This window comes from Maylandia zebra, linkage group LG1, assembly GCF_041146795.1.
Source record: "Maylandia zebra isolate NMK-2024a linkage group LG1, Mzebra_GT3a, whole genome shotgun sequence".
NCBI lineage: Eukaryota > Metazoa > Chordata > Actinopteri > Cichliformes > Cichlidae > Maylandia > Maylandia zebra.
Window position 1 is genome coordinate 21,783,747 of NC_135167.1, and position 15,188 is coordinate 21,798,934.

The 15,188-nt window shown below is 40.3% G+C and overlaps 1 protein-coding gene across 3 annotated transcripts in view; it reads right to left on the reverse strand.

Annotated features, from left to right (window-relative positions):
• syt7b (synaptotagmin VIIb) overlaps nt 1-15,188 on the reverse strand; it is a 124,680-nt gene that overhangs the window by 44,515 nt on the left and 64,977 nt on the right. For 2 of the 3 annotated variants that reach the window (XM_076883273.1, XM_076883271.1), the window contains exons 3-5: nt 14,913-14,992; nt 13,718-13,852; nt 7,377-7,577 (exon numbers count right to left, since the gene is read on the reverse strand). In XM_076883273.1, the coding sequence (XP_076739388.1) occupies nt 7,377-7,577; nt 13,718-13,852; nt 14,913-14,992 (416 nt within the window). The remainder of the gene's footprint in view (nt 1-7,376; nt 7,578-13,717; nt 13,853-14,912; nt 14,993-15,188) is intronic. The other variant, XM_076883274.1, reaches the window with a different exon arrangement.

The window sequence follows — 15,188 nt, forward strand, 5'->3', positions numbered from 1 at the left end:
CCCCCCCACCCCCACCTAAGACCACTGTAATTACAATATACTGAAAGGTTATTAGGTTCTTTTTCCCCTTTTATGATTCTACAAACATGGTTCCTACCTCAGCGTTAAGTGGAATTAAATTGGAGCTTAAGGTATAGTAGCACTATCTCTTCACTTGAGACTCGGCTCTCCATCTGCAGTGCTGAATTTCTTTCTCTCCGTTATCTATCTCCCTAATTAGCCTTGACCTACTTCTACCTTCTTCCCTTTTGCTTCCACCAATCTTTCTCAAAGGTCCTGTCGGCTCCTGCTATGTTTTCACTCTCAGCTCTTCCTTTTACCTTTGTGGTTCTCCTCTGCCTATTCATCTTTTCTTTACCCTCAGCCCTCACATCACTCTATAGCCACACCACCTCCAATCACCGTTCCTTAAGTCTGCCCTCTAATTACAGGTCTGCTACTCTTACAAGCATGTAATAGTGCTTCACCCCTTATCCTCCCCTCAATCACTGCCCTGCCTGATGACTGTAAGCTTGTGCTAAACAGCTCTGTCTGAAGCTAATGCAGTGAGGGAGGATTTACTGCCTGGACTTGAGTTGTGTACAGCAGCGCTCTTTGGTATTACCTCGGCTCTGACTCTGTTGGAGAGCCAGGAGACAAGCACCCTGAGGAGCAGTGCAATGCTGGATCAAGTAAATACAAGACAGGGCTCATATACATGCTCTGGTGCATGCATGTTTTCTCTCATACAAACGCACACGGAGCACACCATTAGATCTTTCCTGGGGAGAGACTTAGATGAGTGTGTTTGTTTACTTGTGCCTAATATTCGAACTGAATAAATGTGAATTAATGTATAAAAGTCATTTGGCAGATTTCTGTTGAGCAGAATTATACGGTTTTGAAGTGGGAGGAGGGCATTTGGGGTTCCAGAAGTTTGACTTTTTTATTTATTTTCCTACACAAACAGCTATGGGCGACTGTTAGCAGGAGCACTTTCATGGCTTGGATTATCCCAGCTTGAATAATCAGTGCAACAGGTGAGCAACAGCAATCAGGAAGTCCGATTTTTCAGTAAAAAGTCAAAAACTATGACATAAATCGACGTCATTAGGGCAAAACTGTTTTGAAGATATGATCATCATTAGAAGAAAAAAATATTTAGAGCTCTGATCAGGAAAAAGAGTTTCAAGCTAGATGTTCATGTAAGAAATATGAACAACTTAAATCTTAACACAAACAGTTCACACAACCACTTATCCAAGCATAAACATGAAATAACTAAAATATAATCGCACAACTTCTAAATTAATCATTTGAACCTAAACATTTAAACTTTTATGAGTCTTTGTACTGAGCTACACAGTCTTTGTACACCAAGACTATGTAGAATATATATTTTTAATAACAGTACACTGTTACAGTAGATCATCCCTTTATATGTGCTCTGATAATTTTAGCTTCAATTAATTTAAAACCTTTTAGCATTTTTTACTATAGGTAATGTATTTTATAAGGATTCTTAGCTTTGATGAATTTGATTGTCTGGCTGTGTTTTACTCTACAGGATGCATTGTTCCTCAGATAAAGGAATTGGCATGTGACAGGACAGGTGGGCAGGTGTAAAATGGGATGTTAAAAGAGGAAATTGATGACCTACGTTATTGCTGCATGATGATTTGAGCAAATGAACTAAAATTTGCAGCTAACTTTGGTATAGCCAAAATAAGAAGGTGACTTAACACCTTTAACACCCCTATATTCACCAGACACTTCATTAGTTACACTTTTCTAGTAATGAGTTGAAGCCTCTTTTGCCCTCATAAATGCATAAATTCTTGGTGGCCTCTGAGATTCTGGTCCATGCTGGCATGACAGCATGTCAACATTCACTTGTGTGAATCTCCCATTTCACTACAACTCAAACGGGCTCTATTGGATTGAGATCTAGTGACTGTAGAGGCCATTTGAGTACCATTACTTGGTAGGCTAGGCTAACTGAGGCCACTGATGGTACTGAAGGGCAGAAAATGTGTATCCCCCACACCATTACACAAGAATCAGCCTGAGCAACTGATACAAGATGGGATTTTTCATACTGTTTATGTCTAATTCCGACCACACTGTCTAAAAGTCATAGCAGAAATTCCAACTCCTCAGGCCAGGCCACATTTTTCCAATCTTCTGTTGTCCATATTTGGTCATCCCATGAGAATTATAGTTTCAGCTTCTTGTTCTTAACTTGTTCTTGGTCCTTTACCGCTGTAGCCCACCTGCTTCACGGCTTGTTGTGTTGTGAGGTCAGAGATGCTCTGCTTCATACTTTGATTATAACTAGCGGTTATTTGAGTTATTGTTGGCTTTCTATCAGCTCAAAGCAGTCTGGCCATCCCCCTCTGACCTCTGGCATCAACGAAACCTTTTCATCTAGGGAACTGATGTTCACTGGATACTTGCTCTTTTTCTGACAATTCTCTGTAAAAGTCTAAAAAGGTTATGTGTGTTCAAAGTTGCCTAAATTACCTTTCTTCTAAATGCTCAGTCTGAACTTTAGCATACTCTGCTTTGCTGCCATTTGACCAATTGATTAGATATTTGCTTTAATGAGCAGTTAAACAGGAGTACCTAATGAAGTGTCTGGTGAGTATGTAATACCCCTTATTTTGGGGGGTTCAATAGTCACGTTATCATAGCTGACATCATGAAAAATTAGTATATCTTGATGGTTTAATGGTGACATTAAGCCAGATGTCTGAGCACATGCCGTATTACTTGCTTCAAGTCTTTTCACTGTCTTGAGTTTGACTAATTTTATCATTTGAAATATTCTAAGCCCTTTTCAAGTGGTTTCCCTTAAAATTGTGCTTTCAGGTACTGTACATCATTGCTGCCTTCTTTATCGGCACGGTGGCACCAGCTACAGTCATTCATACACCCTGAGCACGCTCCCTTTTTATCTGCTGTATCCAATTACTGACTTAGAGGGTTATTTTCACATTTCTTCTTGCTTGAAAGTCAATTAAGATGACTATAAACCTTGAATGATTTCGTAATTAAGGGAAATTGAGGAGGGTGAAAAACAAGGAGAGCGAGAAAATATCAACAGTGAAGGGTGAAAGATCGTATGGCAGAGAGACGTAAATGCTCAAAAATAGAAACCAATTCCAAAGGAGAAATGGAAATACAGGTGGATTTAAAAAGAGCAGGAAAACAAAACAGAGGAGTGATAGGAGTAAAGAATAATGTGGTGGGATAACTTAATTGTGGGGCGATCATGGCTCAAGAGTTGGGAGTTCGTCCTTGGGCAAGACACTTCGCCCGTTGCCTACTGGTGGTGGTCAGAGGGCCCGGTGGCGCCAGTGTCCGGCAGCCTCGCCTCTGTCAGTGCGCCCCAGGGTGGCTGTGGCTACTATGTAGCTTGCCATCACCAGTGTGTCAATGTGTGTGTGAATGGGTGGATGACTGAATGTAGTGTAAAGCGCTTTGGGGTCCTTAGGGACTAAGTAAAGCGCTATACAAATACAGGCCATTTACCATTTAAATTCATGTTTATATCAGTATACTATTTAAATAAAGGTCACTCAAACATAATGCACAGACACAAGAAAGCACAATTTCAATAAATGCTGCGAGGTGAGGAAACAGAACCATTGTCCTACATTTAGGGCATGTGTTGTCTAATTGGTGAAGATGTTTTCTTGGTTTGCTTGCAAATTGTTTATTTGCCTGTGTTTTCTTGCTGTGCACTGAGCTCTCCAGTTCCCTAATTTTCATTCATCATTTTATGCATGGAGGCAGTTTCTATTATCTTCAGTCCAATCAAGAGGCAAATATCAATTCTGAAATCACAGTTTTGCTTCCTAGTTTCTAATTAATCTATTCTATCAGAATAACAGGGGCAGGCAGTATTATGAAGAGTTAGCTAGTAATGAAGGAATTGTGACTGAGTGGAGAGATGGCTTTCATCTACTGTGCTGAACGCTATTGTAGAGCGCCACTTATTAATCTATTGTATATTACAGAGTACTGCTCTTAATTCAATGATCAAACTGTTTCCAGGAGACCGTTTGATTCACACATGTTATTGTCATTATATCTTGTATGTGCTACAGGTGTTGAAAAAAAATTCAGCTTTCAGCAACCAGTTTGTTTGACAAATTATAATTGCAAAAATTCACTTAATTGTAGTTTAGAAAGCACTATTTGTGATGATTTACATTGTTGGATAACATGCATTTCTTTTTTAAATGTTTTCTCACACTTACATATTTCACGTCATCAAATTTGCAGTTTTAAAATAGTGATTTCGTTTACTAAGGTAAAAAAAGGGGTCCAAACCTACCTAGCCCTGTGTGAAAAAGTAACCGCCCCCAAGATATCACTTAAACCTGTCTGACACGACCAAAAAAAACTCAAGATGTCAAAGTCATTGACATCTATCAGTCTGAAAAGGGTTACAAAGCTTTTTCTAAGGCTTTAGGAATCCAGTGGACCACAGTGAGAGCCATTATCCACAAATGGAGGTGCAAGGCTTGCAACAGTGGTGAACTTTCCCAGGAGTGGCTGGCTTACCAATATTACTCCAAGAGTGCATCAACGACTCATCCAGGACTCATCGCAAAAAACCCAGAACACCAAAGTGCAGTACTGCAGGCCTCACTTAAGGTCATAATTCATGATTCACAAAGAGACAGAGCAGAAATGGCACCCAAGCAAGAGTTCAAAGGTGATAACCACTGCTGAGCAAAAAGCTTGTCTCACATTGGCCAAAAAATTTAAGGAAAATATTCTGTGAACTGACACAACAAAAGCTGAACGTTTTGGATGGTTTGAATCCCGTTACGGCTGATGTAAAACTAACAGAGCATCTAAAGAACATCATATCAACAATCAAACATGGTGGTGATAGTGTGCTTGTCTGGGGCTGCTTTGCTGCTTCGGGACTTGGACGACATTCTTGATGGAAATGTGAATTCTGCTCTCTGCCAGAAAACCCTGAAGCACAATTGTCAGCTGTTAGTTCATGCTCTGAAGCTCAAGGACACTTGGCTTATGTGGCAGTATAAGTCAAGTTGTCAGTGTCCTACTCAAAATCTGGACTTAAATCTGATTATGATGCTTTGGTATGACCGTTGGAAAACCCTCCAGTGTGGCTGGATTACAAACAATTCTGCAAAGAAGGGTTGGCCAAAAGTCCTCCACAGGGATATAATAGACTCATTGTCAGTTATTGCAAATGCTCTATTGATTACTGAGAGGGGCACAACCAGTTATTAGGTTTAGGTGGCAATTATTTTTTCATAGAGGGTCAGGCTGGCTTGGATAGCATTTTTCCCTTAACATGAATTTTGTTTTTACTCTGGTTATCTTTGTCTAAAATTAAAATTTCTTTGACTATCTGAAATTTGTAAGTGTGTCAAATATGCCATAATAAAAAAATAAAAGGAAGAAATCAGGAAAGGGGCAAAAACTTTGTCATAGCACTGTATAGTAATGACTAGTGATGTGCGGATCGATACTGAAATATCGATTCCTCCGATACCAGTCATTTATGTTCCAGAATCGATACTCATATTAAAATATCGATATTTTAGTAATTTAGGGTAAATTTGTAGGTTATCATTAACAGGAACAGAGTGGAAAGAAACTGTATCATTTGGATTGTCTACATTGGAAGGAACTACTTAGTCTTTCGCCTGTCATAGTCATGTGCAAAGTACGTCTGTATAAATGTGTCCAGCCCCTTGGTGTGCACACTCACAACAATGGCTGAGCGTAAATGGAGTCATGTGCAGACGTATTTTACTTCCACAAAAACGGTTGAGACGTAGTTTGCAATACATGTGGCGAGAAAGTGAGGTGTTGTGGCAACACTACTAACCTCATCAAGCACTTCAGAGTAAATCATATCACAGAATATGATGAGCTTATGTTGAGGCGAACTGAAGAGGAGGACAGGGACAGGTGCTGCTAGGGCGAGACAGACGTCTCTCACAGAGTCCTTTAGTGCTGCAGGCAGGCAACGTGTTCAAATAGCGCACAACTTCAGTTTTCTTATTTCTATATGTTAACTGTGCATTATTAAACGATAAGAACAAGTAATCCGATGTCCTGTAATCATTATGACGCTATAATTTGAGATACAATAACTGAAATACGTTTTTGTACAAAGTATCGGTATCGGATCAGTATCGTCGATACCACCCTGAATTTTACTTGGTGTCGGATCGGAAAGGAAATCAGTGGTATCGCACATCACTAGAAATGACACCAAATCATAAATCTTTATCTCTGCAACGAAGCTGTTACATTAAGCTTGTGTGCGTTTTTTAATGCCACACAATGAGGGCAGCTGTTAATTCCATCCATTCATTTTCTTAACCACTTATCCAAAGAAGGGTCACAGTGGGGTCTGGGATGAGTGGAAGAATGTGTAAAGGTCACACAGAAAGGTTATAGCTAACAAATAGCTATCCTGAGTCTATTTTGTATTTCTACTTCAAAGTTTTAGAAACTTGGGACTGTTTTGGTTAACGCAAAATGAAGACTGGGGCCATCCTGTAACTTGGCCCTAGTCTTTACGTATACGTATTTCCCTTTGGTTTCTGAGAGATAACATCCTTGTGTTTGTATTTACTGTATGTATTTACAGTTTACTCACACTGACTCTTTAGCAAAAAAAGAATCCAGTTTTCAGACTTTTGCCCTGATTAATTAAAGGGAGTTTCATGTCAATGCAAGCAATAAACTGCTCAAACTTTGGGTAACTTTTACTACCTCCTCCCACTACGCAGCACCGTTATCGAATGATGTTGTTTACAGTATCATCTTATCATATTCATCCAGCAGTTACTAACAGAAGGTTCATTCGTATCACTAGCCCGGATAAAACTGCTCTCCTGCTGTTTATCCAGCAACCCACTCAGAGTTTAAAAAGTTGTTACTTCAGATGAATGAACATGTCGTTTCTGAAGATCTTCAGAGAGCATCTGTTTTGTCTGAAATTCTTGAAACTGTTACAGCCTTCAGCAAATTGGAGCCTGCAGAGGAACAGTACGGCTGCGTGAATTTGCTTTGTCTGCAACATCACTTGGTTGGCAGCTGACATAAAAATGGCATTTGTTTATGAGTGAGGAACCTCTCTGTAGCCAAGAGGTTTAAACGGTTACTCATGCATAGCAGGTGCATTCTGCAAAGCATCTTCTCTTTAAAGCCTGCTTTACATTGTCTTCACCTGCACAGGGTTTCAAATGTGTAAAAAGAACAAAAAAAAGAGTACATGCAACTACTCCATCCATGATATTTTTACAGACTCACTTCCTTGATTGCCACACCATGCTGCTGTTGTGCCCACTGTAACCCCTCATGCGTGCCCCATGTCACCATGCGCCACTCACTTGCTAAACCGCAGGCCTCCGGCATGCATGTGGCTCTGGACCGTCTGCCAGCGCCCGGCCTTGCTGCCCCCCGTCACCATGCTCCGCACGCTGTCGCTGCGACTGGGCCCTGCCCCAGTCCCAGAGCAAGCACCACCCCCGCTGTCACTGGCCCCCGGTGAGGGTCCAGCACCACCCTGCCCACCCTTATCCACAGCCCCACTGGGTGGAACGGTGGGGTGGGTCGTAGACAAGGAAAACACGGACAGACAGACCCACGAGAAGGTACAAACAAAACAAAAAAGAGAGAGATAGACGAGAGACAGACGCACAGAGCCGGAGAGCAAAAGTGTTATGAGTTAGTCAAATCGATGACTAAGACACTTCACAGGCACTCAGTCTAGCCACAAGTGTCCAGTGAATAACAAAAACTTGGAAGAGCAGCTGCTCGTCACCAATGCTTTGACTAAATTGGAGAGGACAGTCATCTCACTCTTTGGGGACTAAAAGGGGGCAAAACATATTTACAATAATTCAGTTCAAAGCTGCACAAAAGCTTACTCTGTTCATTGTAAAATATGTTATTAAAGCAACTTCTTAATGTCGAATTTACACAGATTCTCACTAAGTGTGGAGTGATATTCAGAAAACTTTTGTTATTGTAGCTGCTCAGTCCACTATATCCTAGTTTAAGGTAAGAAAAGGACCACAAGAACCCGACATTCTGCCCATTTCACTCATACATGTACACAGCAGTGACCAAGCCGCTGGCTCTCGGAGGCAGGCATAACAGCCGAGAAATGATGCAAATGCGTCATTTTCACATTTTAAGACTGCAGGGTATGAAAACAGAATGCTATAGTCTGTTCACAAGAACTCGCCTGCAGCACTTTTATGCATTTGCATAAAATATTTCACTTAATTTGCAAATATTCCCATTGAAATAAAAAAAAAAAGCATTTCAATATAAAGTGTCCTCTTTTCTTCTCAGCATGCCACAAACCCAACCCCAGCTGACCTGGACTCGGACGTCACAGAGACGAGTACAGACAGAACGCTGAGATCAGTACGGGACCTTTTGATTGAGGACAAATCACACGACACACAGGTGAACAACAGGAGGGCGTCCACAACGACATTCAAGCATTAAGTGTAGGCTGACAGTTAAGTGAATGATTGTTTTTGCAATGATGAATGTGATATAATTAATCACAACTTGAATATCATTACTTGAATAACATGTTCTTTTTCGTGACTTGATCCCTTTTTTCCTTGCTTTTAGATATAATTTGTCTGAACTGTTTCCAAACAGTAATTTTCGATTTACCTCAGAAAGACACCTTTGAAAGCTGCTAAACAAACTTGCTTTGTACAAAGGAATCGCCACAGTAAGGACTATGAAATAGCTCAGTGATCCACTATCACCCTATTCAGAAATCTCACCATTACTATCTTATCAAATGCCACACAGAATTAATCTTGTCAATAACAGAATGAAATGCAATCACAACAAAAGCTATAATCACTGCTGTTCGCTGAATTTAAAAATAATTTCAGCACCACTGCACAGACACCAAATAACTGAGCGCCCGGTGGTTTTGAAAGAGTCAAGTGAGTTATAATTAGAGAAAATAAGAAAGAACAGGTTCACTTAATGCCTCAGTGACTGTGTGAGGTGCATCTAAATGATGGAATGGAGGTTGATATGAAACAGACGTTGCACTGTACACCAAGGATACAGTGTCACTATTTTTGGAATAAGGCTTAGTAGACTAGACTCAGGAGGGCTATCGGGGAGGCTTAAAGCACTCAAAGTACTATGAGTGATAGTACGAGTAGTGACAACAAGCAGAAAACACAGAAAGAGTGAAGGAGAAAGGGGAGTGGGGGTAAAAACACGTAACTTTACACTCACAAAACCCCCCAAAACAAAACAGTGAAAAAAGTCAGACCAAAAACCACGTCATTAAAGGAACAGATGGACATTTTGAGAAATACAATTATTTGTTTTCTGGTGGAAAGAAGAAAGTACCACCCTCAGATATTGAATATAATACTGAAAGTGTGAACTTTCACTTTTCATTCAAGATTTGTAACAAAAATTTAGAATTAACTGTTCAGGAATTGCAGCCATGTTTACACACAGTTACTCATTTTCAAGCTACAAGCTAACATTATTTAAATATAAGGATTGTTTTCAGTAATTAGATGAAAGAACCCATTCATCCCTTGAGATGCTCTTCCAGGCCTTAACTGCTGCTACTTTCAGTTGCTGCTTGCTTCTGGGTCAGTTTTGTCTTCAATAACTGAAAAGCTGCTCTGCTGGGTCGAGCTGACCTGGGCATTGGACTGCATTTGAGCAGTTTTGCAACATTTGGAATTAACTGTTCAAAGAACTTTTCCCGTTTTTTTAGTGTAACCAGTTCACCCATTGTTGTAAGCCTTCTGCATTTACATTAATGAAGCTGCCTCTTTATTTGGTGCATGTTCAATAATCAAGATAAGGAAATCCGATACAGTTTGGTTTGTTCATTTGGGTATAGCTTTTCACTTCTTCTTCAGTGGAAAAACTGAGCATAATATCAACGAATTGGTGTTGTTACTATCCTCCTATCATCATAACAATTGTAGTCCAGAATCAACATAGCAACTGACGAGTCACAATATCTTAGCATTAGCCAAAAAAATAGCTAACGCTATTAAAAACTATCACTGGCATACTAATATCAGTAACATAAATCTGGCTAGGAAACCTAACTTGATAATATATTTATTACACTGTTCAAATTAATAAAGAAAACACTGGAAATGTTAATAATTTTTTTTCATGAAGAGGGTTTTATATTAACAAAAGCTTCTTTTTTCTTTTTGCTCCACATTCCAAAGTTATGACATCACAACAACGTGATTGGTCAGATGCAATGTTGATCCTGGACCAACATTACAACCCGATATTACAGATATTACATGCTGGTCATGCTGGTCCACTGCGTCCATTTCACGCTTTGCCTCTCCAAAATGTGAAACAGATACACATGCAGAAGTTGCAGTAACAACAGAGGGAAACAAAATAATCACAGGAAAGCATTTTATTAGACATTATGAACGCATTTACATGTAAATACATATTAGCCGCACAGCTTAATCGTTTCTGGCAATTAGGCACCCTGAAATGAACTTCATACATCATCTCCGCTGGTAATTCAACTTCTGCATGCACAATACAACTTCTGCATGTTCACGTTTTGGAGAGGCAAAGCATGAAATGGACAAACTGGACCGGTGTGCCTATTACATGTTTTGCTGAAGAAGTCACTTTTTCTTCAGACCTCTGAACTCAAGCTAATCTGACCACATCTTGACTGCAGATTTATATTTAAAGGGGATTTACTATTTTGCATGCTACACTCCAAAGTAATCCTCCCTTATTTATTTATTTTTTACTGGATTCTGGTGCAGCCCCTTAGTTCATTCTCAGTTTGAAAAAAGAAGCTTTAGCTCTTAATAAAACATACTACATGAGTAGTATCATGTCATGTCAGCCAGAAAGCAAATAATCATACAGTGGGGCAAAAAAGTATTTAGTCAGCCACCGATTGTGCAAGTTCCCCCACTTAAAATGATGACAGAGGTCAGTAATTTGCACCAGAGGTACACTTCAACTGTGAGAGACAGAATGTGAAAAAAAAAATCCATGAATCCACATGGTAGGATTTGTAAAGAATTTATTAGTAAATCAGGGTGGAAAATAAGTATTTGGTCAATAACAAAAATACAACTCAATACTTTGTAACATAACCTTTGTTGGCAATGACAGAGGTCAAATGTTTACTATAGGTCTTTACCAGGTTTGCACACACAGTAGCTGGTATTTTGGCCCATTCCTCCATGCAGATCTTCTCGAGAGCAGTGATGTTTTGGGGCTGTCGCCGAGCAACACGGACTTTCAACTCCCGCCACAGATTTTCTATGGGGTTGAGGTCTGGAGACTGGCTAGGCCACTCCAGGACTTTCAAATGCTTCTTACGGAGCCACTCCTTTGTTGCCCGGGCGGTGTGTTTTGGATCATTGTCATGTTGGAAGACCCAGCCTCGTTTCATCTTCAAAGTTCTCACTGATGGAAGGAGGTTTTGGCTCAAAATCTCACGATACATGGCCCCATTCATTCTGTCCTTAACACGGATCAGTCGTCCTGTCCCCTTGGCAGAAAAACAGCCCCATAGCATGATGTTTCCACCCCCATGCTTCACAGTAGGTATGGTGTTCTTGGGATGCAACTCAGTATTCTTCTTCCTCCAAACACGACGAGTTGAGTTTATACCAAAAAGTTCTACTTTGGTTTCATCTGACCACATGACATTCTCCCAATCCTCTGCTGTATCATCCATGTGCTCTCTGGCAAACTTCAGACGGGCCTGGACATGCACTGGCTTCAGCAGCGGAACACGTCTGGCACTGCGGGATTTGATTCCCTGCCGTTGTAGTGTGTTACTGATGGTGACCTTTGTTACTTTGGTCCCAGCTCTCTGCAGGTCATTCACCAGGTCCCCCCGTGTGGTTCTGGGATCTTTGCTCACCGTTGTCATGATCATTTTGACCCCACGGGATGAGATCTTGCGTGGAGCCCCAGATCGAGGGAGATTATCAGTGGTCTTGTATGTCTTCCATTTTCTGATGATTGCTCCCACAGTTGATTTTTTTCACACCAAGCTGCTTGCCTATTGTAGATTCACTCTTCCCAGTCTGGTGCAGGTCTACAATACTTTTCCTGGTGTCCTTCGAAAGCTCTTTGGTCTTGGCCATGGCGGAGTTTGGAGTCTGACTGTTTGAGGCTGTGGACAGGTGTCTTTTATACAGATGATGAGTTCAAACAGGTGCCATTCATACAGGTAACGAGTGGGGGACAGAAAAGCTTCTTACAGAAGACGTTACAGGTCTGTGAGAGCCAGAGATTTTCCTTGTTTGAGGTGACCAAATACTTATTTTCCACCCTAATTTACGAATAAATTCTTTACAAATCCTACCATGTGGATTCATGGATTTTTTTTTCACATTCTGTCTCTCACAGTTGAAGTGTACCTCTGGTGCAAATTACTGACCTCTGTCATCATTTTAAGTGGGGGAACTTGCACAATCGGTGGCTGACTAAATACTTTTTTGCCCCACTGTACTTCTCTGAATGTCAAAGTAATCCTGACAAAAACTGAAAAACTCATTTTCTTAGTGCACTACGTTCAACCCTCTGTGGATGTTGGTTATTTATTACACAATCCTGAAAAGAAGATTTTAATATTTGGCGTTGAGTGGGGAATGGGGAAAAGTTTTGTTAAACAGTGGGATCTTTTCTCTGAGGGTTGTCCGTCTCCATGGTAACAGTCCATGGGCTGCAGGTGAGAGGTAGGGAGGGTCTACCCAGGTGAAGTTAGCAGGGCTGTAAGCAGTGGAGCTATCAAAGACATTCATTTGTACACGCTGTATGTGATTTAAGAGCAAACTATACTGTTGCTTCCCCAGTTTACTCTTCTGTATTGTTTTAAAGACACAGGGCTCAAACTCCTATACAACTGCAGCCTTTCTGTCTGAAAGCAGCAGTTTGGAAATTGTGCATAATTTTAGTTAGTGTCAGCGCAGCCCAAGGAATCACAGATATTAAGGGATGGTGCTGCACATCTCTATCAGCTGCTGTATGGCCAGCAGTGCATACTAAACACCACCTCACTGTGGACATGCCTGAATGCAAAAACATGAGGATTACCGGGGAAGAGGGGAGAATTCCATTTAAAAGATATGTGATCTGACAGCGTTACAAAATCAGGCTTTCTGTTTCCCTTTAGGCCAGGGGTGTCAAACTCAAATACACAGTGGGCCAAAATTCAAAACTGGAACAAAGTCGCGGGCTAACGTTAATATTTATTGAAAAAAAATCTTCCTCTAGATATAAGAATGATTCTTTTCTTATGGACTCAAACAAGTTTTGATGAAAAACTGAATATGGAACAAGCAAAGCTTAATACTAAACAATATATATATTAGCTGTATAATACCAGTAGGCCAGCTCTAATAGTAATTTGGTATGGCTTCGCGGGACAAATGTAATTAGGCTGCGGGCCAAATTTGGCCCACGGGCCAGAGTTTGACACCTATGCTTTAGGCTATTAAATGTGATCTTTTCACTGCTCTGAGTTGTGTATTGATCAGCCTTTGATTTGGAATATTTTTGTGCTATTTGTCTCATACCTATGACCTCAAAGAGCAAAAGATTTTATTATGTTGACCACTCCTACAGCGTTGTACAGAAGCCCCTGTTCATTACAGCCCTGCCCAGACAGAGGAGTCCCTTACCAGACATGAATGAGACTCACTTGGGCGTGAGGCGGGGGTCTCCGTAGGGTGCATAGGGAGACATGTTTAAGAGGAACTCCTTGGGTGGGTAGGAGCTCCACCTCTGTTGGACATTGCTGCTGTCATTGTTATTCCAAAAGTCTCTGTCTAGATCGCTGTAGCCAGAGAGAAAGCAAAAGGTGAGACAGGTGAGAGCAGTAAACAATCACAGACATATATAAAGAAGAGAAAACAAAGCAGATCTCGAGAAATGTTGATAAATAAATTAAAAAGAAAATCTAAAAAGAAAAATACTCTTTTTAAATACTTTTAAAATAAATTTAACATGAATTTGGCTACAGGATGACTACAAGTTTATGGTCACCCAGTATCATGAAAAGTAGGTCAAAACGCTCAGAAAGGAGGAGGATGGAAGGACGTGACCTGTGTGTTTTATCACGCTGTCAATGATGAGGAAACAAAACAAAGGAGATAAGGAGGCAAGGGAGAAAAGTCAGTATGAATTTAAAACACCAAAAAAAAAAACAAGTCAGGTATGCACTCAGAATAAAAACGTCAAAGGAAATAGCTCAAAAAAGCTAATAGATTTGTGGCAAGTTGTTAGCGTCACCCTCTTGTATTCAATAATGCTTAATTATATTTGAAACAGGGGCAGAAGTATATTCATAGCTGTCGATATCCTAATCTTAACAATTAGCTTAGTGTGCTTATTTCTATTTATTCCAACTAGAGCAAACGGTGAGCAGGCTGTTGCTATGTCAAAAAATTGGGGAGGGGTTTAAATATAAGGTAAAGACCATTTACCATAATGCAGCCTTTGATTTACATCAGCAGACCAGGAGGTCAGAACATGATTTTCAAAGAGTGATCTAAAAATAGCAGCAATGTTGGAAGTGGTCCAGAGCTGCCCAAGGACAAATTTAAATCAGGTAGTTTTTTTTTATGGGCACAGTAGCAGCGTCACACATCGTATATATATATATATATATATATATATATATATATATATATATATATATATATATATATATATATATATATATATATATGATAAATGCTCACTATCTTTAGGGCATAATTTCAGGGAAAGCATTTGAGTCCACGCACAGAGCTACAAGATTAGTTTGCAATCACAAATAGCTGTTTAAATGTGATACTATCACCACATCATACATTATTCCCACGTGCCCCATCTACTCCCTCCCTGACACCTACTTGATGGCTTTATTTTCCCCTCGACCTCTCACTGAATCTGGAGAGCTGGCAGCCTCCATCCCGGGCTTATTCCTCTTCCCCTGCAAAGACACGAGAGAGACAGAGAGAGTAAGAGGGACACACATCTTAGAGGCGTGTTTCTCATCGTTTATAAAGGCATCTGTGCAAGTCAAGTGTTCATTACTCAGGTTTTTAGAATAACATCAGGTTCCAACACATGTTGTAAAATGTAATAAATGAGGGAAGAGTGCACACTGGTTTGATGCCAGGGACCAC